Source organism: Vulpes vulpes, chromosome 14 (assembly GCF_048418805.1).
Source record: "Vulpes vulpes isolate BD-2025 chromosome 14, VulVul3, whole genome shotgun sequence".
In the NCBI taxonomy this organism is placed as follows: domain Eukaryota; kingdom Metazoa; phylum Chordata; class Mammalia; order Carnivora; family Canidae; genus Vulpes; species Vulpes vulpes.
In genome coordinates this window covers 5,209,806-5,234,814 of record NC_132793.1, presented here as the reverse complement: position 1 = coordinate 5,234,814, position 25,009 = coordinate 5,209,806, and the positions used below count along the sequence as shown (strand labels likewise).

Sequence of the window (25,009 nt, the reverse complement as noted above, 5' to 3'; positions counted from 1 at the left end):
CAGGGACAGAGGGGAGAGGTGCTGAGATGAGGTCCTGGGCTTTGGGGAGACAGGGTGGATCCTGTCCCATGTCTGTGGCCTTGAGAAGTGGGCGAGGGTGCTGCCAGTGTGTCACATCTTCAAACACCAGCATGGATCAGGGTGGCGGGAGAGAATGAGGCTGAGGGTCGGAGCGAAGGAAAGAGGTGTCAAGACTTCAGTTGTAAATGGACTGAGATTGAGAGAGCGGAGAGGGGACACTCACCAGGCAGCGGGACACTCGCTCCCAGCCTGTGGGGGGTGCCTGGGGGCTGCAGTCCCAGATCACCAGGGACCTGCCACGGAGAAGGTGAGGGTCACCCAGGCAGGTATGGAAGTGGGTGCAGGTATGGACACGGGGCCAGGTGTGGCAGTGGTTACAGGTGTGGAGGTGGTGCCGCTGTGGATGCAAGGTGAGGTGAGAACAGCTGTGGGTAGGACAGGACAAGGTGAGGTGGCTGGGGAAGCCAGTGAAAACACCAGGAGGCTGGATGCATGCTGGGCAAGCGAGAGGGCAGAGGGTCAAGAGGGTGACCAGTCCGGGGTGCCACGGCGGCGGAACGTCATAACAGGGAGCTTCTGGTGAGCTCAGTGGTGTGATGGAGCAGAGTAGACGGAGGGGCCCAGCAGGGGCAGGACTGAGTCTGCCACGAACACGGTGGCAGTTTCATGGGCCAGGTGGGGTGGGCATCGTGCAGGGGTTCATCTTTTCTTAGGACACTTGAGTGTGTTTAAGGTGGCGGGCAGGAGAGGCTGGGTGCGGGCCACAGGCCAGCGGGAGAGGGAGGGGAAATGTGGGGTTAGGGACAGGAAGGCAGTGCCAGGCAGCGTCACCACGGGCCTCAGACCTCAGACGGGAACGGCGAGGGGGCTCCTCCATAAAACTATGAAGAGTGGTATTTGATGACATCATCAATGCAAAGACAAATAGGGTCCAGGCCGGAGTCGTCATTTTTATATGCGTATTGTCACATTCATTTCTCTTCTAGCTTCACCCAACACCCCGCAGGCCGACCTGGGGATGGGGATGGGGAAGCCTGGGAGCTGGTGGAGGAAGGTCTGAACAGCTCATAGTGGCCCGTTCAGGAGAACTCCAAAATATGGGGGATTTAAGAATGAGGATGTCATGCACACATTTTCCATTTGTTTTCGAGGTAACGTCGAGTGGTTTCCAATCATGCTTTCCAGTTCTGAGACTCTCATATGACAGGAATGGAAAACACAGCACAATGCCTGCCTAAGAGTTAGGTCTGTCCCCTCGTGGCGCAGAACCTTTCACAGGGCAGTGGGGACGCAGGCTTTTTGCCCTAATCTGGGAACCCACATCTGCCCCCCGCCCCCCGAGGCGGAGGATAAAGACTGTGATGCCCGTAGCAGCCCCCAAAGAGATATGTCCACATCCTAACCCCGTAACACCTGTGAACGTAACTTCCTGTGGAATAAGGATCTTTGAATATATATAATTAGGTTAAGGATCTCAAGATGAGACATCCTGGATCTTGCAGGCAGTACGACCAGGGACAAGTGTCTTTGGAAAGAAGAGGAGAGACAGAACAGGGAGGGAGGCTCGGGTGATGTGTCCACAAGCCAAGAGATGCTTGGAGCCACCAGAAGCTGGAAGAGGCAGGAGGGCATCTCCCCAAAACCTTCAGAGGGAGGTTTGACCCCCTGATGTAGGACGTCGGGGACCCAGAACTGCTGCAGCAGCCCCCAGGACACGCACATGGCACCGGGCGCAGGCAACAGTCCACGGGCTTCCAGAGGGGGCAGCCTTCAGCCTTGCTAGACCCTCCCACCAGGACTGCCCCTATCCCATGATGGGGGGTGTGGACGCCCCCTGGGGCTCTTGGCAGTTCTGGGAGGTGCAGAAACAATCACCCCCGCTGTGCCAGTGCCCCGAGGTGGCAGGGGGCAGCAACAGAGCGGGGCCCAAGCCCAGGCCCAGGCACCTGTTGGGGCCCTGCACTTCGGGTGTCTGGGTGGGTGCCCTGCGCAGTAACACTCAGCACCCGGGGGGAGACACGGGCAAAATCACTCTCAAATTAAAATGTAGTTTGTTTAAAATGAGTTACCGTCTTTCTTTACTGCCGCCTCTTTCGGGACGGCCGGCTTGCTCTTCATCCTTCCTGTTTTCCCCGAGGCAGCCGGCTTCCCTGGCCCCGCACTGCACTTCGCCAAGTGTCTCTGCATATTACTCTGTCGGAGAAATGACACAGAGCACGCGGTGGAGTCAGCAGCACCGATGGAATGTCATTTAGAACCCCACAGGGACAGGCCCGGGCGCAGGAAAGCAGGGGACGTGGGCCTGGTACATTCTTTCTTTTTCTTTCTTTCTTTTTGATTCTTATTTATTTTAGATCGAGAGAGAAAGAGAGAGAAAGAGTGCTCCCGACAGCGAGGAGAGGAGCAGAGAGAGGGACGAGCAGGCTCCCCGCTGAGTGCGGAGCCCAATGCTGGGCTCAATCTCATGCCCCTGAGATCATGACCTGAACTGAAGTCAGGAGTTGAACACTTAACTGACTGAACCCCCCAGGGGCCCCATGCCTGGTATATTCTTATACAAAAAACATGGCTTTTTATTTTAAAAAATTTTTGAATTTATCTGAGAAAGAGAGGGTGCTGAGCAGAAAGAGAGTGGGCTGAGCAGAAAGAGTGGGCCAACGTGGGGCTCGAACCCAGGACCACGGGATCATGACCAGAGCCAAAGGCAGATGCTCAACCACTGAGCCACCCAGGTGCCCCCAAAAGGTAGCTTTTTAAAAAGGGGGGGCCCTCTCTATTGTGTTTAGGTCTAGCCAAAAGTGAGCTTATTTTGAATATATATATATATATGTTATTTTATCATAAAAGTCAACGAAAAGACACATTTATTCTTCTAGAATGCGTCTACTTTCCAAAGTGAGGCTTGATATTGAACCAGAAATTCAACAGATTGTCAATTTTAAGAAAATCAATAATATACCATATGAATTTTCCTGCCCTGCCAGCCTGCCAGCTTCTCTCCTGACCTACCATGCATGGGGTTACTGACCGGATATTCAATATTCTGAATTTAACAGCAAAGTCAGAGGTTCCCTGGTCAAGCCTATTAACAACGCATTCTTACATAGGAACACTTGGGATGATTTAAACGAAGCTAGAAATGTTTCACCATTTGGAAAATTCAGATGATACAGTGAGAAAGTGGTGATGTGTCATTCAACTTGCTGAAGATAGAAGGTCTCCCACCTAACTTCCACTCTGGCTCCAGTGTGATGCTCTGTGGGCCTGTCCTGGTTCATGGGTAGAAGCGGAAGGATTCACATGAAAGTGGAGGGGAGGATGTTGTAAGTTATTGAAACTTGTTCCATTTGGGGTTGGCAAACAATGGCCCAGGGGTCAAATCCAGCCGGCCAATGATTTCGAAAAACAAGTCTTCTGGAACGCTGCTGTGTCTGTACATTTAGGAACTGTCTACGCCTGCTTTTGTGCTACAACATCACGCTTGAGTAGTTGGGTCAGAAACGGGTCTGCGAAGCTGAAAATATTACTACCTGGCCTTATACGGAAGAAAATTTGCCAACCCCTGATTTATATGATGATTATGCACAAACTAAACCTTTCGGGGCCAAGGATTCCTTGGAGGATATGATGATCGCAGTGGCTCCTTCCAGCAAACCACAGACTTGTGCACACGGATACACAATCTCCCTCCAAATTCACAGAGCTCATGGCTAATGACTCCGGACGTCGGCTTTGGGTTAATAAACAAACAACCCCCCCACCCCACACACACATCCAGCCTTTAAAAAGTAAGTGTGCTAAGATCTTAAGTAACTGATACGACATTTAGGTTGTTTGGGGTGCAGGAGCAGAGCTGTATGGCAGACATGTGTGTCGGAGGGACGCTTCTCAAGAGAGGAGGGACCCAGCACTCAGAATCCCGAGCAGGAGTCCTCACCAGGGAGGAAGGACGGCCCGACGACCTGGTATGGAGATACACTTGCCTACTGTGTGTTAAAGAATGGGAGTTTGTGAATGATGTGCTTTCTAAGAATTTAAATTGGATTCAAGTATCCAGAAGGGCACGTATTTCTCTATGTTTCAAGGCTTCGTATTTTGGGGCAGTTTCAGGTTCAGAGCATAATCGGGAGGGAGGGAGGGACTTCCCTTGTGCCCCCTGACCCCCCCGCCCCCGCCACGCACAGCGTCCCCCATCATCACATCCCCACCAGAACAGGGGGCACTTTTGTTACATTCGATGAACCGACGTGGACACATCCCGATCACGAGCGCTCCTGCTGCTCCAGCATCCAGTGTCATCAGCGCTCTGGATTTTGGCCATTTTTGCTAGGTGTGTGGTGGCGTCTGGTGGCGTCTCGTTTTACTTGCATTTCCCTGCTGATGTACCATGTGGGGCATCCTTTCATGTGCTTACTGGCCGCCTGGACCTCTTCTCTGGTGCGGGGTCTGTAAAAGTCCCGAGCCCATTTTGGCATCGGGTTACATGTATGTGTTTTCTTAGGTTTGCCTTGTAAGGGTTGTGTCTTCTGGACGACCGTCCTGTACCAGGGGGGACCTCCGTGTGTCTTTTCTCCCTGTCTGTACCTTGCCTTCTCAGGTCAGAAGCTGTGCATTTTAGCGAAGGCCAGCTTGTCAGTGATTTCTATAGAACTTTGTTCTCCTCCCTCACTACTGTGTTGGCTATGCTGGGTTTTTTGTGTCTCCACGTAAACTCTAAAATCATTCTCTCGGTATTGGCAAAATCGTGTGCTGAGATTTTTTTAAAAGACTGATTTATGGGGGGGGCATGGGAGGGGCTGGGGGAGGGAGAGAGCTGCTCCAGCAGACTCCTCGCTGAGCGCAGATTCCCATGACCCTGAGATCACGACGTGAGCAGAAATCAAGACCCAGTCGCTCCCCCACCTGAGCCACCCAGGCGCCCCCAACGTGCTGAGATTTTGATAGGAATCGCCCTGAATCTATAGACCCAGTTGTAAAGGAGTGACACCTCGACATTATTTTCTTACCCATAAACATGGACTCTTTCTCCATTTATCCAGGTTTTCTTTGATTCCATTCACCAGGGCATCTTTCATTTCCATTGTAGTAATTTTTTTGTGGTTCTTTCACAGGATTTCCATCTCTGCTGATGTCTGTTCTCGCGTGCCATCTGCTGTAGTCATTAGCGCCCTTAGCACGTTAATCAGTTTTTTTTTTAAGATTTTATTTATTTATTCATGAGAGACACTGAGAGAGAGGCAGAGACACAGGCAGAGGGAGAAGCAGGCCCCATGCAGAGAGCCCGATGTGGGACTCGATCCCGGGACTCCAGGATCACGCCCTGGGCCGAAGGCAGGTGCCAAACCGCTGAGCCACTCAGGGATCCCCAATCAGGGTTATTTTAAATTCCTCGTCGGATGATCCCAGCATCCCTGCCACACCTGGTTTTACTGTTCCCTCCCTTCCAATTGTGATTTTGCCTTTTGGTGTGCTGGGTCACGTTTTCCTGGTAGCTGGACCTGACGCAAGCTGCTGTGAACCAGGCTTTGGTTAGTGGAGGGGAGGCGCGGGGAGGGCGTGATCTGTGGGCCGTGGCCTGGTCTCACTGTTTCCGTGAGCCGGGCCTCTGGACTGCGAGCCTCACAAGTGTTTCCCACTCGGTGGGACCGGATGGCTCTCGTGGGCTGGAGTTGGGTGTCTTCCTTCCGCCAGGTCTGTTAGGCTCTGATGACACCCCAGTGGGTTAGACTCAGGTGAACTGGTTTCCCCAGCGGGAGGAATGGAGTGTTCTGGGCTGTTTCAGATGGCCTCCTCCCCGTCCCCTGCTTTAAGGAAGCAGGAGGGATCCTTCTTCAGACACTCACCGTGGGAACCTGGTCGAGCTCCTGGTGGTAAAACTCACAGTACTGCGGGGGCCCCTCTGACTGGGCCCCGTTTTAACTTTCACACTTGTCCACCTGAGCCTCCAGCAAGTCCTCAATTCCGCTCAGGTTTCCCACCCCGGTGCTGGCCCCCTGGAGGCCTCCGCCCACCGAGTGTCTGCCCTGGGCAGCCGTGACTCTGTGTCCGCCTGTCTGTCTCTGTTCTTAGGGGCAGTGGTTGGCCCTGTGTCCTCTCCTCTCCCACAGATCCTAGAAGAGTTGATTTCTCAATCTATTCAGGTTTTTACTTGCTCTTAGGACAGACTGGAGACTTCCAAGTGGAACTGGAAACGGGTTCTTTAATTTTTTTTAACAGCTTCATTGAGACTGAATTTGAAAACTATATAATGCGTCCATGTAAATTGGATAATTCTGTTTTATTCGCAGAGTCGTAAAACTACCACCACAATCAATTTTCGAACATTTCAAAAAGAAATCCTATTCTCTTAGGAGGCACTCTCCGTGTTCTCCTCCCCCAGCCCCTGGTAACCGCTAAGCTACTTTCTGCCTCTATGAACACTCTGGACATTTCCTAGAAAGGGAATCATATATGACTTCTTTTAAGGTTCACCACGCTGTTGAATGTACCTGTACCTCATTCCTTTTAATGGCGGAGTGACATTTCGTTGTATGGACACACAATGTTTTATCTGTTTATCAGCTGACGTACATCTGGGTAGTTTCTACTTTTTGGAGTTGTTATGAATAAGGCTGCTATGAAAATTTACGTACAAGTTTTTGTGAAGTCCTGTGTTTTCAGTTCTTTTGACTATATGCCTAGGAGAGGAATTGCTGGATCGTACGCCTACGGTATGTGCCACTTTTTGAAAACCAGCCAGTCTTCCGAGGTGGCATCACCATTTTAAAATCCAACTGGCAATGTTAGGGGGCTCCGATTTTTCCACATCTTTTGTTGTTACGTGTCTTCTTTGATTGTAGCCACCCTCATGGCTGGCCCTAGGTGTTCTTCTTCTTCTTCTTTTTTTTTTTTTTTTAAAGATTTTATTTATTTATTGACACAGAAAGAGATGCAGAGACACAGAGGGAGAAGCAGGCTCCATGCAGGGAGCCCGATGTGGGACTCGATCCCGGGTCTCCAGGATCACACCCCAGGCTGCAGGCCGCGCCAAACCACTGCGCCACCGGGGCTGCCCGGCCCTAGGTGTTCTTGCCATGATTCCACTTTGCATCTTCTCCTCAGCAACGAACGATGCTAAGCACCTTTTCATGTGTTTACAGGCCATCTGTATGTCTTGTTTGAAGAAACGTCTATTTAGATCCTTTGCCCATTTTTCATTGGATATTTATCTTTTTATCATGAAGTTGTCAGAAGTTTTATATATAGCTCACCTCATTATACTGTACTCTGCTTTCCTGCACTTTGTAGGTATTGCATTTTTTTTTTTTTTTACAAATTGAAGGTCTATAGCAATGTTGCATCGAGCAAGTCTACTGATGCTGTTTCCAGAAAAGCTTACACAATGTCTCTGCATCACACTTTGATAATTCTTGCACTATTTCAAACTTTTTCATTATTATTATATTCGTTACGGTGATTTGTGATCAGAGATTACAACTTCCTAAAAGCTCAAATGATGCTTAGCATTTTTTAGTTATAAGGTAATTTTAAATTAAAGTATATACTTGTTTTTAAGACATAACGCGACTGCACACTTAATAGACTAGAGCATAGTGTAAATGTAACTTTTATATGCACTGAGAAACCAAAACGTTCCTCTGACTCACTTTATTGCAACATGTGCTTTACGGTAGAACTAAGATGCACAGTATTTCCAAGGTATGCCTGAATTCTAGATGCAAGTCGAAACACACTTTCGTGAACGCAGGAAAAAGTTTCAAAACTACTGATTGGATGTTCCGAGGGATTCTATGAGGTGGATTCATTCTTTTTCTCTGTTTTCTGGCTCTTCACACCCAAGGGCACGTTCTTGGCCATGTTGACTCTGCAATGTTAACTCAGTAGGAACATGACCGTGTCTGGAGTGTTGCCACTACTTGTATTTGAAATGGCGAACTTCAGAGTATTGACGCTCCAGGACGACCCCACTACGTGACCCGGAAAAACCACAAAGAGGAAAGATAAAGCGTTCCCCCCAGAAAAAGTGTCACTTTCAGATAATTCAAAACTTGCATAAAGCCAGCAAGGAGCATGGACATCGTCTGGGGAGCATGGACATCGTCTGGGGAGCATGGACATCGTCTAGGGACCTGGCTTATCATCTGTGGTGGTTTTTCTACAAGTTCTTCCACACGAAGAAGAACCTCGTGTGGTTCTTCCTTTAAAAAGGGACCTCGATCCCCGGCCTCTTGAATGTTGACTGGACCTAGTGATTCGTTTGTAATGAATAGAAGTAAGGGGTCACTTTTAAAACTAGGTGACAAAAGGCACAGCGGCTTCCCCCTCGCTCTGTCTCACTTGCTCTGGCTCATGAGGACACTGGAGCAGCCCAACGGAGAGGTCTATGTGGTGAGAATATGGCCAACAGCCATGGGAGGGCGCGTCATCTTGGGACTGGAGCCCCCACCCCCACCAGGCCTGGGGTGATGCAGCCCCCAGTGGACAACATGTGGACTGTAACCTCGTGAGACAGCGGGCCAGACCCACTCAGCTAAGTCCCTCCCAAATTCTTGCCCAAGAAAAAAAAATGTGTGCTAATAAATGTTTAAGTTACTACGTTTTGAGGTCGTTTTGTTATATAGCAATAGAGAACTAATACGGCGCCTAAAAAAAATAAATAACACAGAAGACTAAACGTATTTCTTAGCAGAGTACCAACAATGCTGTTCTAAGAACATCTCTGAGATGTTCCGAAAATTGCATTCTCTCTGTGAAGCAGCCTAAATCTAATTCACAGGAACAATGTTAAAATGTTACACTCAAAGCAGGGGTTCTTGCAGATTCTGGGGAATATGAGAATTCCCTAAAACTGTTTGCGAGGTTTTGTTTGTAGAGTCGTCTTTTTTTTTTTTTTTTTCACGGAAGGAGAGACCACACTTTCATAAGATTTTCAAGAGCTTTGTGACTCCAAAAAACTAATAAGCACTTCCCTGAGGCAGGGTAGATGCCATCTTCGGCCCCGGCAAGTTTCTATAATTGGGTTTGAACTCCCCGAGTGTGTCAGCGCCTGTGAAGCAGAGGAACCTCTTGGAGGAGGATTTCCTGTGACTTAAGTAAGCTTACCCAGCGGGAGAAGCCTTTGCCACACTTGGGGCATTCGTAAACGGTCGGGATGAAATTTGTATCATGGTATTTCTTGAAGTGCACGTTTAGAAGTTGCTTCTGTCGGAAACATTTATTGCAGGAGAGGCAGGTAAATGGTTTCTCGCCGGTGTGGGTACGTATGTGGACGGTCATATGACGTTCCTGGGAGGGAAGGGAACACAAGCAGTTTAGCTACTTACTGGGATTTTTTTTAGTCCTTGACATTTTCTATTATATGCCTTTCCTCCCTCTCCAAAGACGAGTATGTGATTAAGAAAAATGACAGCACATACACTGTCAGCCTGGGGCTGCTACGGTGACAGCAGTCTGGCCAGCTGTGACACAGACTTGCGCACCGTCCCTGCCATCAGGCCACCAGCGGGTCGTGCAACCCTTCGGGGCATGTGGTGGAATGTTCCTTGGGGAGTGAAATGATAAACCTCTGTCGCTCCAAGAGAGCTCATGGATTTGCAGCCCGACTTCTATAACTATTTGCAACGACCTGAGTTTACGTAGGGCAGATAGAACCTGCACACTTAAAATCTTAATGTCAGAGGGGCACTGGGGTGGCTTGATTAACATCCGACTCTTGGTTTCAGCTCAGGTCATGATCTCGGGGTCGTGGGATCCAGCCCTGCATTAGGCTCCCTGCTCAGTGGGGAGTCTCCTGCTGCCCCTCATCCTGCTCACGCTCTCTCTCTTTCTTGAATAAATACATCTTTTTTTTTTTTAATAAATACATCTTTAAAAACTTTTTAAACAAATCCAATGTCAGAGTTTCAATTCAGTGGCTATTTGGGGCTGGAAGTACATTAAGCATTTAAACATTTCCCCTCCTGCTTCCTGATAAATATTAAGACGCATCTTAATATCTCTTTTAAAAGCTTAAAAGTGATAACAACTGTTCTTAGCAAAGAAATAACCAGAAGTTTTAACTAATATTTACATGAGTTAATAATTTAGAAAAAGCCGGGCGCAGATATATATATATATATATATAAAGTCAAGCAAAAGTACTAATTTTATCTGTTTTACTTAAATGTTATGATCACACAAGGGAGACACACACTCAAGTTGACATCACTGTTCACAGCGGACCCGACCGTGATTCTCCAAGGCTCTCTCTCAAGGGCACCCTCTTCCCCAAACGCCTGTCCTCTCTCCCTCCTTCCAGGACAGCGTGGTGCCCCGTGGGACCGTGATGAACTCATACCGGGGAGGTATGAGCCACATTGTCCTGGGAGGAGGGGGAGAGGACAGGCGTGGCGGGGGGGGGAAGAAGGTTCTTTTTGTATTCCATCACATTAAAAATCCCCTGATCTGATACTTTGCATGAATCTTTTACCTACACGTGATTTTGTGATATAAGAGACCGATCGGTCATTTGGCAAACATCAGTTTACTGAGTTATGGAGAGCTTCTAAATGCTGACACATTTCATAACGCTCTATTAAAAAAAAAAAAACATGCTTTCTTAAAATCACTCCAATCTCATGAAAAAAGCCTTAAAGTGTTAGAAAGCTGTCGAACTCATGGTGGTGGCTACACAAATTTCTAATTGTTAGTTTTCTCTTGACAGCTGAAATCATATCCTCGGCAACACATTTTCCTCGAAGTGACGGACTCACTGTATTTATTTTCAAGAAAAAGGCACGGAGTCCTGCCAAATGTCTCAGACTGAAGCAGTAGAGTCCATCACTTGCATTTTCAAGTGAAAACAGTGGTTAGTGAAAGAGTGGCTAGTTGAGCTGGCAACTCCAACAATGCCACTTGAGCTTCCCTCCAGACAACTGCTGACATTCTTAAATAAAACTGTCTTTTATCTTTGGTCCAGCACAGGACGGCGAGAAGAACACAGCCCAGACTAGTCCTGCCTGGTGTCTCTGCTCTGCTTTGTTCTGAGGCGTCTCTGCTGCTTTGGCACCATCACGGCCCATGTCAACATAGTGAAAAGGGCAAATAATGCCCTGGTGTTGATTTATTAGCTAAAGATAACTTTGTTCTTAGGGCCCTGACTGGTTTCAAAGACATGTAGAGGTCTGTAAGCTATACTTTCTTTTAAAAAGTATTTTATTTAGAGAGGAAGAGAGAGAGAGTGATGCACATGTGGATGGAGGGGCAGAGGGAGAGGGGAAATCCTGAAGCCAACTCCTCACTGAGAATGGAGCCTGACACGGGGCTCGACCTCAGGACTCTTAAGATCATGACCTGAGCTTAAGCCAAAAGTCAGATGCTTAATCAACTGAGCCACCCAGGTGCCCCTGTAAACTACACTTTTAGGAACCGTAGCTTTGAAATATTGGCCCCAGACTGCTTACTGCTTTCTGGTTATTCTGAATACACTCTTTCAGGAAAGCATGACTTTTATCAGTATTTTTTATTTCTTTTTTCCTTTCTTTCCTTTCTTCCCTTTCTTTTTTTTTTTTTTTAATTTTTTTTTATTTATTTATGATAGTCACAGAGAGATAGAGAGAGGCAGAGACACAGGCAGAGGGAGAAGCAGGCTCCATGCACCAGGAGCCCGACGTGGGATTCGATCCCAGGTCTGCAGGATCGTGCCCTGGGCCAAAGGCAGGCGCCAAACCGCTGCGCCACCCAGGGATCCCGCCTTTCTTCCCTTTCTTCTCTTTCTTTCTTTCTTCCTTCCTTCCTTCCTTCCTCCCTTTTCCTTTTCCTTTCCTTTCTCCTTCCCTTCCCTTCCCTTCCCTTCCCTTCCTTTCCCTTCCCTTCCCTTTCCTCCTCCCCTCCCCTCTCCTCCCCTCCCCTCCCCTTCCCTTTCTTCTTTCCTTTCTCTATTTATTCATGAGAGACACACAGAGAGAGGCAGAGACACAGGCAGAGAGAGAAGGACTTGATCCCGGGACTCTGGGATCACGCCTGAGCCAAAGGCAGACGCTCAACCACTGAGCCACCTGGGTGCCCCTTTTTTTCAGTATTTTCAAAGTGACAGAGAATCCCCTTCCAACCACCCCTGCTTCCGTATACCACTGCCTTCCTCCATCTCCCAAACCCCCTGAAATGTAGTACCTGCTTGCAGGCATAACTGCAGTGTTCACATTTGAATCTTTTCTCATTTTTATGGGTTTTCTGGTGCTGAATGAGGGCATAGCGTTCATGGAAGACAGAAGAACAGTAGTGGCACTTCATCTCCATGGCTTTGTAAGTATGCAAGTTGCTCAAGTGGACACCTAAAACCAGTGATAGAACGTTAGGCACTGAGACGGTATTATTTCTCTCCCGGGCCCTCTGTGTCAGGGCTTCTCCATCTCAGCACTATTAGCACTTGGAGCTGATTTCTTTTGGGGTGGGCTGTCCTGTGCCCTGGAGAAGTGTAGCAGCATCCCTGGGTTCCACCCACTAGATACCAGCAGCATCCTTTCCTCCCCAGCTGTGACAACCAGAATGCCTCCAGATAGTGTCAACTGTCTCCTAGGGAATGAAACCATTCCCTGCTGGGTGCTGCTCAAAATGTACCTCACGCTGACAACTCAACTGAATCCCCTTTCACTACAGAGTGAGACGGCATTGAAGGTGAGGCATGTTGCATTTTTGACCTAACGTGTTCATTTAACGAAGTGCCCTGAGAGCTTTATCACGGTGTGGGCAGGTCTTTAGGATGATGTTAAGGTGGTTTTGCATAACAGAGCTATAACGTCTCTATTTTTACTTAAAAAAATTCCAGATGTTCTGTTAGAAGTCAGTGCCCTGTTTGTTTGTTTTTCCTGTGTTGTTACTGACCTAGGACCCGTCATAAGGTCTGATGGGACACGCTCTAGAGTAATTCCTGCCGAACTGAGTCTAACGCATGGTGGTTTGTGGTCCTTTGTGTAAAAGGCCAAACCCCAGTGGATGACTGGAGGAGGAACACCCTAGACATGCTGACTCAGTCACAGAGGAGCCTGATTTCTCCCATTGTGGCAAGAAAGAAGACCTTGCTGGTTCACAAAGCATCATACGGGGTATGCAGAGTGGGCCGCCTACCAGGGTGAGGTGTAACCTCCATCACTTTGTCCTGTTGTCAAAGTCTTGTTTCCTTTTTGGGCAACAGTCCTGTGGCCCTTGGGTCCTACAAGGTCCCACTGGGCTATGTTTTGTGGCATGCAGGCAACTATAGGAACATTGACAGAATGTTCCAAGTTAGAAAAAAAAAATGTTAAGTCTTCATCAAACACCCTCACTCTTTCAGAAATGTTCTCAGAATGACGCACCTTGTCACCAGGCTTTCTCCGGGCAAAGTGGTGACTTGTATTTGGGCCACCGTGTTCTGAGCATCACGTGTTCCACACTTTGGAAAGAGATATAAGATCATGGAACATGGGAGGCCCGGGAAACCCCAAAACCAAGAGGCTCATTCATTCATGGTTGCTGCCACTGCTAGATCCTGCCTGGCTTTCCTGGAGGGCAGGATAAAACCCCAAACTCCTAAATCTGTCCTTCAGAGTCACTCACAGTTAGTGCCATTCTTGCTCCGTGGCGTGGCGTGCCATTAAGAGGGCGTACGATGTCACTGCAAGGATGTCAGGCCAGAGGCTGGCCTCTTTTATTCAGGTGAGTTCCTTAAGGGGAGGGCTGTTTTGGTGCTTCTTTTTGTAACCTCAGCTCCCTGAACTCTTTAGCAAGAGTCTAAGGAAGGTTTGCAGTGATAACTGGTGAGAAGATTCATAGTGTCGGAACTACTACCTGGCACCCGGGCACCTCCTAGCTTGCCTTGAGGCAGCTCACTCTGTGTCTCTAAGCCCCTTCATCATCAGTAAAAACGGGCCCGGTACGGAATAAACCAGTATCTGTGGACGCGTCTTAGGAGCTGAACTACCTGTGTGATTGCTCAGCAGGTGCACCCAGAACTGAGCGGCTCCGAAAACAAGGCATGAGACGGCACTTCTGCAATCTCGCCACTAGATGGGGCCACAAGACCTCTGGAAAAACCCACCCTTTCCTGTTGCTGGTCCCGCAGGCCAGCTGCCTCCTGGTCACCAGCCCCGGGATCCACAGGTTTCCAGGCTGTGCCCCGCCCCGAGAGATAACAGATACCGTAATTAAAAGAAGTTCATTAAGCCAGACACTCACGCAGGTCACTCTTCCTGGCGATGATGGTGTCACAGTGCGGACACTGGTATTTGGGGACATTCTCACTGTGCTTCTGTAGAATGTGTATTTTCATGGTGCCACTCTGGGTGAAGCGTGCGTGGCACACGTGGCATTCGTAGGGCTTCTCCCCTGTGACACGGATGAACAAAAGTGACCCTCTGCACGGTGGCTGCGCCCAGCAAGCCCTGATCATCTCCAAAGGTCATGAGAGCCGAAAGCTTTTCTTTTATTCCCAGGGTCCTTTCTCAGTGTCTTCCCTGTACACTTAGCTCCATAATTAGTGCCAGATGCCTACATCAAGCCCAGACACCGTGACAGCAGGTACAGCCATGTGGACAGTCGTCCCAACAGGCAGCTCCCCGAACATCTCATGGCTACTGCTCTGTTAGCTACCCAGTTCCCTGGTATAAAGAACCGAGACACACACCTAAACATACTATATATATATATACACACACACACACACACAGTAAAAGCTATATTATATAAAAATATAAAGTAAATGGCATATAGTCCACTAATTCCACTTCTGGGTATTTATGCAAAGGAAAGAAAAACAGTACTTTGGAAAGATATATGCCCCCTATGTTGACTGCAGCATTATTGACAAGACTTGAAATACGGAAGCAGCCCAACTCTCCACCGGTAGGTGAATGGATAAAAAAGATGTGAGATTTTATATCTATCTATCTATCTATATGAGATATATGAGATATATATATATATATATACATATATATATAAATGTATATACACGCACACACACAAAGGAATATTGCTCAGCCATAAAAAAGAATGAAATCTTGCCACTTGCAATGATATGGATGGACCTGGAGGGGGTTTTGCTGAGTGAAAAAGTCAGGCAGGGAAAGACACCCTATGGTTTCACTTAGATGTGGGATCTACATAACAAAACCAACGAAACAGACTAATAAATACAGACAACTGGTGGTTGCCACAGGAGATGGGAGTTGAGGGACAGGCTGTCGGATGCAGGGGATTAGGAAGTATGAACTTTCCGTTAGATAACAAATAAGTCCTGGGGATGAACAGCACAGCACGGGGAATGTGGTCAATAGTACCGTAATTGTGTGGTAGGCGTCACCTCGTACGGTGGCTGAAGGTGACTTATCACGGCGAGCATCGCGTCAAGTATGTGACAATACCGTCACCATGTGGTACCCCTGAAGCTAGTGTCTATGTCAGCTTCAGGTCCACTAAAAATAAATAAAAAGTAAAGTAAGCGCATCACGAAAGCAGCACGCTTTACGTCTTGCCTTGCAATTGGAGGTCCCGTGAAGCAGGTGACTTTTAAAACCCCGACAACCCTACAGAGGCAAACACGTGGCAGCGTGAGGTCACAGCCCGGCATTCACGTGGGCTCCCCCAGTGCTAAGTACATGCAAAGGTGCAGACCCAAATCCCCACCTTGGAAAGGATGGAGAAACGCGCTTCGACATCGGAGCTTTAACTGTGCCGCGAGGAACCTTCTGCATGGCTCGCTTGAACCTGGGGGAGCCTGTGCTGCTGTCGCGGGGCCTGGGGCGTGCGTTACCTGAGTGCGTCCTCATGTGGCGCTTCAGCTTGTAGGTGTCCTTGCTGGCGTAGCTGCATAGGAGGCACTGGAAGGGACGCTCCCCGGTGTGCGAGCGGATGTGGCGCTTCAGCTTACTCGCCTGGCGGACAAATGAAGGGCATTGAGGGCCATCGGCACTTAAAAGTCCCAAGAGCCTTCAATTAATCAGCGTGATCAAAGATCTGGAAATTGGTCAGATGTTAACGTCAGGGCGGATTTCACACACTGAAAACTGGGAACCCGTCATTACTTTTTATTTTCCGCGGTGGATGTTGTTCTTCATTTGATGTGCGGGTATAAGGCCCTTTGTGGATAACGAGCAGTAATTTCGAGAGACTCTCAGACTCAACTTCCCTTTACAAAGGGAGAATTGAGGTCTAGCCGCTCGGAGCCGTACACGCGCTGATTTTCATTTCCAAGGCAACATACATTCAATAGTGCAAAGTTGGGATCACGCAGCAGCGCGCGGAGGCCAGGAGACTTCTGTTCGCATAAATAAAGCCGGGGCCTTGAAACGGCGGGTCTTTAATGGACCAGCATCCTTAAGAGGTGCTTCACAGTTCTGTGGACCCTAAATGGCCCATGAATGGAGGAAGGCCCTCGCCGTCAACTAAGGACAAGTTCTGGGTGTTAGGGGTTTCTTTAGAAGAAGAAACTTCAAAGTAAAAGGGAGCAAAGTCTAATTTGATTAATTACATATCCCAGGCAATTAATTAAAAGGCAAACCACATATTCCCTCTCGTCTGATCATTTTCTGCCTGCCTGTCTGATCACCTTCTAGAACTTGTTCTTCTTCTGTAAACACTTACAGCAGGCCCTTATCTGCCTGCAGCAGAACACAGGGCAATCAGCCACACTTGGGCGACAGATGTCCGAAAGCCTGCGTCAGCCCTGCCTTCGATCTCAGGAAGGCTACGCTTCGTCTGACTCCCCAGTATGGGACAAGCATACGTAAGCCTGGAGAACATTCAAGAACTGCAGAAGTCTTAGAATGGACGATGAGGTCCACACCGAAAACTTCAGCTTAGATTTTTAGAAGGAAACTGGAAGTCTTTGAGTATATAAAAAGACAAAATAAAAAGTTTTAACAACTCTAGCACAAAAGGCGTGATGAGCAGTGGGAGCAGCAAAGGCAGCTGTGCACAGATGTCCTCTGTGGCTCCGAAGGGAGCAGGGGACGAGGGGTGTTCACAAGCTTCCAGGAGTGTTGTGAGGTTCCCACAGCCTCTCTGCATCCCTGCTGGCCCCAGCGTCGAGAGATGGTGCTGGGGGAGCTTAGGCTATTTCCCCCTCTTAAAACAGCAATAGGGCAGGGCTTGGAAACTGTACAGAAAGGATGATGGCAGTGGCAGAGGGTCCCTACGCTGAGGCCGACCACCCCTCGGGTTGTGTGCCGGCTGCCCACCCCCCGAGGAGGGTCTCCGCCAACATGCAAGCCAGGCACCAACATGGGGGCCTCTTGGGGCCTAGGATTCTCAGGTGGCTTTGTACTTTGAAACCTTCACTGTGTGTTTCTATCCAGAGCCATCACCTTTAACTCCGAAGATAATTTTTAAAAATAGTAATAGTGGGAAAAAATTCTTGGAACCCAATCCTGACCCTGTCCGTGAGCTTCCCTCATTTGCGAAATATGGTTGCATCATGACTGCATTTAAACTTCAACCCTCCCCTTTAACTCCGTTCGTGGGAGTGTGCGATTCCTTTCCCAACTGGGCTCGGACTCAGGACCCAGCATGCGTGCTGACGGAGCTGTTCATTGTAGACAAGTGGCTTTGTAAAGTTAAGTGTCGCATTCAGCTGTCATTTCATTTGGGGCGCTGCCGAGCTTGCCTGAAGGTATAAATAAAACGTTGAAATGACCTTGTCACATCACTGACATTTAAGAAAGGTGGTCTTTCTGTAATTAAGGAGGAAATGGGCCCTGTCTGAACCTTCAAACAAGCTTTGTATCTGACCAGGTGCTGCTGAGGTAAGATCCAAACCTGCAGCAAAAACTCAGATTGGATCTGGGTTCTACGTTAGAGCAAATGCCTTTGGATTTTGTAGACCTGAGTACATTCCATAAAACGCCATACAGAACTTTTTAACACACTTGAGAGTTATTTCTCAAGTAGAAATGATTTTATTTATAATTTGTACACTTTTAAGTGTTGCTTTCGCTAATTGATAATCAAAGAAAAAAATCCAATTTTCTTTTCTTCTTCTTCTTTCTTCTTCTTCTTTTTTTCCAAGAGAGAGAGTGTGTATGTGAGTGGTGGAGAAGAGGGAGGGAGGATCTTAAGCAGACTCCACACCCAGCACAGAGCCTGACACGGGGCTCAATCTCATGACCCCAAGACCATGACCTGAGCCGAAATCCAGAGTCGGATGCTTAACTGACAGAGCCACCCAGGTGCCCCTCCAACTTTCTATGTTAAATTCAGAAACTAGAATGAGTTTTATTTCCTGCATAGATTTTGTACCAATAATACCTTTAGTAAAACCTACTTTGTAAGAGATTCTATGATGTAACTTAACTTATATGTCAACTTCTTAATAACTCCATGAAGCTTTAAGTACAAGAGTGAACTTACTTCGACACTGGCATACTTGCACATGGAACATTTAAAGGGTTTCTCGTGAGTGTGTTTATAACGTCTGTGTCGGACAAGTTCTCCACTGGTGACAAACGCCATATCACAGTCACCACACTTGTAGGGCCTGGTTCCTGTAAAATCCCATATTTATCCTATTAAACGAGACTTAACCACAAGTTTTCCTAGGAATTTATAACCTATAAATGAGCCTCAGTTTCAGAACACTTTAAAAAAAAATTAAGAGGCCCTTTAGAGCATAAATATCCTAGACATAAACAAGAAAAATCCTCATAACATTTGATGTTTTTAGGCAAAATTGAAGACAAAACTAAAGTCATTAAACCAAACACATTATTTTGATGTGCAAACAGGTGGACTCACATTTATGTATAAACCTTAATACTCATCCTTAATGGCAAATATCCTTCTCAGCTGGCTTACCTGTGTGGGTATTGACATGATTCCTCAGTAGAGTGACGGTGCGGAAAGCTTTCAGGCAAAGGTGGCACATATGGGGCTTTTCAGCCGTGTGGATTTTCATATGACGATTAAAACTTGAAATTCGAGAAGAGGTGTACATGCAGATATCACAGCGGAAGGTTCGTTTTACTTCTGCAGGAAGAAAATACAGAGTTCACATGTTGATAAAAATCTTCCTTGAGATGTTTAAATTCCACTTCGATACATCAAAGTAACTCAGCACTTCTTTCTTTTTTAGCATAATGTGCTAACCCAATGAAAGACATTCCATGCAAATGGTACCTGGAAAAGCTGGGGCAGCTCTAGTAATAGATAATAAAACAGATGTAAGACAATAATTGTTACAAGAGACACAGGATGGTTACTCAATCCATCACATAAGTAGAACAATTATAAACATATATGCGCCTAATAACAGAGCCCCAAAATACCTGAAGCAAACAGAACTGAAGGTAGAAAGAGGCACTTCAGTAACAGCAGGAGACTTTAATACTCTATTATTTTTTTTAGAAGATTTATTTATTTATTTCTTCATGAGGACACACAGAGAAAGAGGCAGAGACATAGGCAGAGGGAGAAGCAGGCTTCCTATGGGGAGCCTGATGCAGGACTTGATCCTAGGACCCTGGGATCATGATCTGAGCCAAAGGCTGATGCTCAACCACTGAACCACCCAGATGCCCCTCAATACTCTACTTTTAACAATGGAGAGGACAACTAGACATCAAGGAAACATAAGACTTAACACTATAAGCCAAACAGATATAACAGACATCTACAGAACATTCCACTGAACAACAGCACAATGGACATTCTTCACAGGTGAGTATGTTTTTCTTCAGGAAAAACCATGTGTTAGGCCACAAAACAAATGTTGATAAATTAGGGGCAGCTTCGTGGCTCAGTCAGTTGAGCATCTGCCTTTGGCTCAGGTCATGATCCTTTGGGCTCCCTGCCTCTCCCTCTGCCCCCTGTTCATGCTCTCCTCATCTCTCTTTCTCAAATAAGTATGAAATCTTTTAAAAAAATGTTGATGAATCAAAAAATATAAATCATATGCTCTCTGACCATCATGACATGAAATCAGGAATCAACAACAGAAGGGAATTTGGAAAATTCATAAATACATGGAAATTAAACAACACACTTACAAATGACCAATGGGTAAAAGAAGAAATCACAAAGACGTGGAATACTCAAGTTGAATGAAAGTGAAACAACAAAGCTTACTGAGTGTAGCTAAAGTAGTGCTCACAGGGAAATTTTTAGCTGCAAACAGCTACGTTAAAAGAGAAAAAGCATTTCAGATCAATAACCTAACTTTACATCTAGAGGAACTAGGAAAATAAGAGAAATCTAAACACAAACCTAGCAGAAGGAAGGAAATCATGAAGACTGGAGTGGACATCAATAAGATTGAAACAGAAAAACAACAGAACCAATGAAAGCAAAAGTGGTTCTTCTAAAAGATCACCATTGACAAATCTTTACCTAGACTTGTAACCAAGAAACAAAAGAGAAAAGTCAGATGAGCAAAATCAGGAAGGGAAGGGAAGTGGGGGACAGTACTACCAACTGTAAAGGGTGAAGGAGCTTATAAGAGAAACCTTTGAACAACTTGGAGCAAGCCAATAAACCAAATGACCCAGATGAAATGGAAAATTTCTAGAAACACTCAAACTACCAAAACTGGCTCAAGAAGAAATAGAAAATCTGAATAGCCCTATCGTAAATCAAGAGATTGAGTCATGAATCAGAAACTACTCACAAATAAATCCCTAGCACCAGAAGGCTTCACTGGAGAATTCTTCCAAATGCTTAAAGAACTAACATCGATTCTTTTCAAAGTTCACACACGAAAAAGTAGGACACTTCCTAATTCTGGCCAAATTGGCCGGTATTACTCAGATACTAAAGCCAAAGACCCCAAAGGAAAACTATGAAGCAACATCCCTTATATATATTTTTTTAATTTTTTTTTTCAAGATCCCTTATAGATGAAAAAATCTCCACTAGAATATTAGCAAACCAAACTCAGGAGCTTATTAAAAAGATTGTGCACCGAGACCAAATAGAACTTATCCCAGGAATGGGAGGGTGGTTCAACATACGAAAACCACTCAGTGCAACACACCCTATTAGCCAAAGGAAGGGGAGGAAAAGCACCATCATCTCAATAGAGTAAAAAAACCGCTTCACAAATTCCAGCAGTCTTCACAATGCCACACCCAACAAACTTGAAATGGAAGGTTTATGGGTTGAATTGTGATCCCCAAAGAGATACACTGAAATCCTAAGGGTAAGTATCTGTAATTGGGACCTTACTTGCAAATAGCGTCTTTGCAGATGTCATTAAGTTTAGATGATCATATTGCATGAGGGTGGGTATGACTGGTGCCCTCAGAAGAGAAGAAACACAGGTAGAGACACACAGGGAGGGAGAATTTTATGTGACAACAGAGACAGAGACCAGAGATACACCTGTAAGCCAAAAATGCCACGACTGTGACAAGGCCTGAAGCTAAGAAAAAGCCCAGAATTCCTTCCTTCCTAGAGCCTTCCAACACCAGGATCTCAGACTTCCAGCCTTCGGGACTGTGAAAGAACATATTCCTGTTGTCTAAGCCACCCAGTTTGTGGCATTTTGTTGGGGGCGGTGCCAGGAAATGAATACAGGTACCCATTAAAAAAAAAACAGGCAAAGGATTTCAACAGACCTTTCTTCAAAGACTTACAAACGGCCAATAAGCACATGAAAATATACCATCCTGCAGTTAATTTTTCACCACCTTCCTACATCATTATTAGCATCAGGGAAAAATGCAAATCAAAATCGCAATGGGATAGCTCTTTATAGCCACCGGGATGGCTCTAATATTTTTTTAATGGGAAATAAGTGCTGTAAGGGCTTGGGGACACTGGAACCCTCCCACATTGCTGGTGGGAGTTTAAGTTGGTGCAGCTGCTGGGGGAAACCGTGAGTTCCTCAAAAAGTCAAATATAGATTGACCACATGACTCGGCAGTTCCATTCCATTCCTAGGCACACACTCAAAAGAAGAGAAAAGAAGTGTGCAAACAAAAACTTGTCCATGAGGGCTCACAGCAGCATTACTCACACTGAGTAAAATGTAGAAACAGCCCAAATGGTGATGGATGGCTCGGAGCATAAACAAAACCTGCTATATCCACATGACGACTGACCACTCAGGGATGAAGGCATGAAGCTCTGATAAATGCTAAGTGAAGAAATGTGAAGGCCACATTTTATGTGTACGAGTCCATTTAGATGAAACGTCCAGAAACGACTGCTATGTGGGTACACTTCTCTTTCTCTCACTCTCTCTCTTTTTTTTTTTTTTTTTAGATTTTACTTATTTATTTGAGAGAGAGAGAGAGAGAATGAGCACAAGCAGGGGGTGCAGCAGAGGGAGAGGAAGAAGCAGGCTCTCCACTGAGCAGGAAGCCCTACTCAGGGTTCGATCCCAGGACCCCGGGATCATGACCTGAGCCGAAGGCAGATGCTTCACCAGCATCTGAGGGCGACTCAGATGAGCACTCCAGGCGCCCCATGGGTACACTTATCTTTGGGGGATGAAAGGAGCCTGGAATTAGTGGGGATGGCTGCATAAAACTGTGAATAGATTAAAAATAAAATGAACAGGAACTGGGAGTTTGGGGGGTATGTTCTCTCGATTTAAATATATGAGAGGCATCATATATACGCATACATATTAGAGCAAAGATTGCAAACTCAGCCACCTGTAGCCAGACACCATAAACCTAAATTAATGACTTGAACCACATGTAAGAGCAGTCAGTGGTGGTGTGACTTTCGAAACTGAGTCACCTTCCAGCCCCAGCTACCTGTTGCTGGGAGGAAACAGCTGGGTGTTGCCGGGTGGGACTTTGTACCAATGAGCTGGAAACGGAGATCTGGGGGTGGGGGTGGGGGGTTGAAACTAGGATTTTCTAAGAAGCTAAACAAGTGATTTTTGAGGGTCACCTTCACCCCGTGGCTGCTGTGATGCAATCTCAATTTTAATATGACTTTGATTGAGCTTCACGGTCCTTGCAAACCTGGCCTCATCTCGCTCTTTGAGCACCCATCCTCGGGGCTCTCCCGATGCCGGAGAGCTGCCCACCCTCTCTGAGAAGCCACACACTGCCGGGGCTGCCCCCACAGGCCACTTCCTGCTGCCTGGAATGGTGATCCCCAGGCTTAATGGCTTCTGAGTCCTCTTCCCTGGCTTCACCTAAGCATCGCCTCCCTGGAAGATGCCTCTGATGCCTTCTGGACTTCACTCCTTCTCCTGGCCCCGAGGCCTCGCTCTGGCCTCCATCAGCCTCGCACCATCCCTCCACCCCAGGGGGCTGCAAACCCGGGGCAGATCAGGGGCCCACCTTCTACGTTCCTACACAGCACTTTGTAGGAATGTTTTTCCTCTGTTTTAAAACCCCTTGTGTCTGAGACACAAACTCTTTCAGATTTGACTCACAACACAGGACACTACTTTAAAATTTCTCCCATTTTCTGGCATTTTGAAAGCAACTAAAAGTCAACCACATAAAATTTCAACCACCATCTCGTTCCCCTAAAGGGAAACAGCAGCCCCCTCATACCCATGGTTGCCTAACGCTAAACAAACTGGCCTACCCTTCGCCTTTTTTTGGATTTTTGTAGAATTGGCTTTTTCAACATGTCCTTGACCGGATGCTGGTTTTTCTTCTTCTTCTTCCACGTTTAAGTTTGAAATGGTCAGAACAATTTCGTCTCTTCCTTCATCTCCCGGCTTCGCCTCCACAAAAAAGAGCTGCTCTCCTGCTTGTGCATCGAATCTTCCTTCGGCTGGCTGCTGGTCCTCCTCCTGACCTTTCTCGAGCTAATGGATAAAAGTGAGTATTCAGACAAATCCTCTACTATTAATGACAATCGACGAGACTCTGCCTTGATGAAACCATGGAATACATAAAGAAAGACAAGAATGAAGGAAGCACAGAAGATCATCTCTTGCACCCAAACACCATAATTATTAAGTAGCCAGGGTTTTGGGAACGAAACTTAACACTGTTCTTTTAAAAACGCAATGCACCTTGCAGCCTTCTGACTGGTATAACTTTTTAGACTCTTGGAAAAGAACATGAGGTCTCCCAAGATTTTCCTAGGGCAGTCTCTTTACTCTTTACTGTTTACTCTTTACTTACTTTTATTTCAAAGGCCAATTTTAAACCACTTGTTCATACCTAATATCACAAAGGGCAACTAAAAAACAAAAGCAGTCTGAGCTTTTTTTCTCCATGGAAAGGGTCTGTTTATTAAAACCCACCATACCTTGACCAATCCGGTGCTTTCAGCCGGGTTCACCACAAGCTTACTTTCTTCATTGGCCACGGCCACACTGCCCTCCAGAAGGTGCAGCTTCATCACCTCTATCTCCTGCAGGGAGTACACCTCCTGCTGGATGCTAAAGGCCATGCACTGCTGGGAGCCCTCGCCCAGCCACAGCAGAGACTGCAGCCCACCGCTGGCCTGCTGCACCATCACCTGCACCCCTTCCTGGTGCTGCGGGGTCAGCCAGCTGATGTCTTGCTGCTCCACATCTTCGGAGAAGTGTACCGTCTGCAGGGTCAGAATGTGCTTCTCGCTCTCCTCCGTGGTGACCGGCAGCTCCTGCTCGGCCTCCAGCACCTTGGCCTGGAGGGGCCCATAGGGGCACTGGGCTTCCACAGCCCCATCTCTGGGGCTCAGGTGCTCCCTCCCCCTGCACACTCCACCTTCTTCCTCCTCTAACAGGATTTTTTCTGGTATCAGCTCCAGTTCTTTGATTTGGGTAAACTGCTCAGGAAGGACAGAGATCTCAGTCCCCGCCATTGTGACGTGGCCTATTTGAGAGAGAAGAGAGCAGTCTTGGTAGGGCACAGTGCGATTTCGTTAAGGAATGACAAGGTCCTGGCCTCTTAGGAGTCAGGACTAAGTTGATTTGACCTAGGCTTAGGAGGGACTGGGGCTAAGTAGAGTTTAGGCAAAAGCAGGAGTTAGTCCAGAAGATTCTAGAAATAATAGGTTTGAGCCTGAATAAGCTTTTGGGAAATACACATTCTAGGCTTAGCAAGGTGGGGCCCCAGCAGGGTCTGGGCCAGTGCAC

The 25,009-nt window shown here is 47.0% G+C and overlaps 1 protein-coding gene across 1 annotated transcript; it reads right to left on the bottom strand.

The window, feature by feature from the left end:
* Nucleotides 1–303: 303 nt before the first annotated feature.
* On the bottom strand, nt 304–24,735 carry CTCFL (CCCTC-binding factor like). The gene is made up of 10 exons (XM_026015082.2): nt 24,196–24,735; nt 23,521–23,731; nt 18,826–18,996; nt 18,382–18,515; nt 15,788–15,908; nt 14,212–14,361; nt 12,172–12,332; nt 9,124–9,306; nt 2,091–2,214; nt 304–446 (listed from the first exon to the last, which is right to left on the bottom strand). Exons 1-10 carry the CDS (start codon nt 24,733–24,735, stop codon nt 304–306), a joined length of 1,938 nt encoding a protein of 645 aa, XP_025870867.1.
* Nucleotides 24,736–25,009: the final 274 nt, after the last annotated feature.

Coding starts and splice junctions, on each gene's coding strand:
- CTCFL (XM_026015082.2), bottom strand. CDS start 24,735: ATGGCGGGGACTGAGATCTCTGTCCTTCCTGAGCAGTTTACCCAAATC. Junction 12,333..14,211: donor CGCCAGGAAGAGTGACCTGC/GTGAGTGTCTGG, acceptor CACTGGTTTTAG/GTGTCCACTTGAGCAACTTG. Junction 9,307..12,171: donor GCAGTTATGCCTGCAAGCAG/GTACTACATTTC, acceptor CTTCCCTCCCAG/GAACGTCATATGACCGTCCA.